The sequence below is a fragment of the Pteropus vampyrus genome, unplaced genomic scaffold, assembly GCF_000151845.1.
Source record: "Pteropus vampyrus isolate Shadow unplaced genomic scaffold, Pvam_2.0 Scaffold138, whole genome shotgun sequence".
NCBI classification, from domain to species: Eukaryota; Metazoa; Chordata; class Mammalia; order Chiroptera; family Pteropodidae; genus Pteropus; species Pteropus vampyrus.
Genome location: NW_011888919.1, coordinates 948,421 through 949,759, shown reverse-complemented (window position 1 = coordinate 949,759; position 1,339 = coordinate 948,421). Strand labels below are relative to the sequence as shown.

The window sequence follows — 1,339 nt, the reverse complement described above, 5'->3', positions numbered from 1 at the left end:
GCCCCTGCGCTCTCCTGCCACAACTTGAGCCCAGACTGGACTCAGCTTCTACTCCTGGGCCGCCTCGGCCCGGTGCCCACCCTCTGCTCTGCCGGCCGTGTCACCACCCCCTCCTGACCAGACACACGCTAGGCCCTGGGCTCTGCTTCCTTCGCTCCTTGGGCTGCAGCTGGGGAGGAATGGGATCCCCAACCTTCCTGGGGGCAACTCTGTGCCAGTGCATAGCAGGTGCATCAGTTCCTTAGGTGGAGGGAGGAAGGACAGATGGAAAGGGGGAAGGAGACAGGGAAAGAGCCAAGGGAGGGTGTCGCAGCTCTGACAGGGGCTAAGGTGGCATGATCTCTGACTCGGCAGGTTCCAGCAGGGGCGTGTGGGTGCCTGAGCTTCTTTCCCGCCGCCGAGGCCAGGCTGCTGAAGTGGGGGGAGGGGGGGACCGCCTCACCTTTGATGATGGACTTCATGTCACACTTCACCGAGTCGATGTTGTGCAATGCAATCAGAAGCTCTCCAGGGTTCAGGGGGGACAAGGCTGAGTTCCCTTCACCTGCAGTGGGGGAGAGGGGGGTACGGGGAGAAGACAGCACGGACGCCCACGTGAGGAGACAGTCTGAGTCCCCAGGCGGAGGGAGCAGTGAAGACGAGGTGCCCTCTGCTTCAACGGGACTGGGGGACAGAGGCTGGAGCGGGGGAAGGAAGAGCCTGGGCTGTGAGGAGGGGCGGGGTGGGGCAGCAGCTGGGGCGCCGCCCCCTCCAGAACCCCCCTCACGTTTGGGCCTCGCTCCGCTCTCCTTTCCCGGCTGGGCCCCACCATCGTCGGGGGACACGAGTGTGGTTTGGCGGCTTCCCCTGCAGTGGGCTGTGCTGCAGCCGTGAAGGCGGGCCCGGAAGGAGTGCGTGCGGTCCACAGCACAGACACGCCCGGGCACTGGCTGGCCAGGCCGGGCTGGCCGGGCAACGGCCTTGTAGCTGTGTTGGGACTGAAGGCTGCAGGCGCCGTTTTGAGGGTCCCAGACAAGGCTGTGTGCTTTAAATGACCAAGCTATGTGGAACAGCCTCCAACTCCCTGCCTAGCTCCAGCCCCTGAGCTGAGGGCTGAGGAATCTATGCTACACCCACGGTGAAAGTTTCAGTTTGCTTTCCTCTGACCATTTCAAACAGAATGCCCGTTGCCCGCAGCGCGAGGGATGCAGGCAGGAGCTGAGAAGGGGCAGGAGTGGAGCCCAGGCCCAGGACAGACTGCAAGTAGTTGGGTCCCAGAAGGGGCGACACTATGATGGAGTCAGACCCCGGCTCCATAATTCCATCCCTGCCGTGGATGAAAACATCACGCAAATGTCAC

The 1,339-nt window shown here is 63.2% G+C and overlaps 1 protein-coding gene across 1 annotated transcript in view; it reads right to left on the bottom strand.

Moving 5' to 3' along the window:
* SYMPK (symplekin) overlaps window positions 1–1,339 on the bottom strand; it is a 32,594-nt gene that overhangs the window by 4,106 nt on the left and 27,149 nt on the right. The window contains exons 16-17 of the mRNA XM_023535235.1: window positions 767–966; window positions 237–544 (exon numbers count right to left, since the gene is read on the bottom strand). Coding sequence (XP_023391003.1) covers window positions 237–544; window positions 767–966 — 508 coding nt within the window. The remainder of the gene's footprint in view (window positions 1–236; window positions 545–766; window positions 967–1,339) is intronic.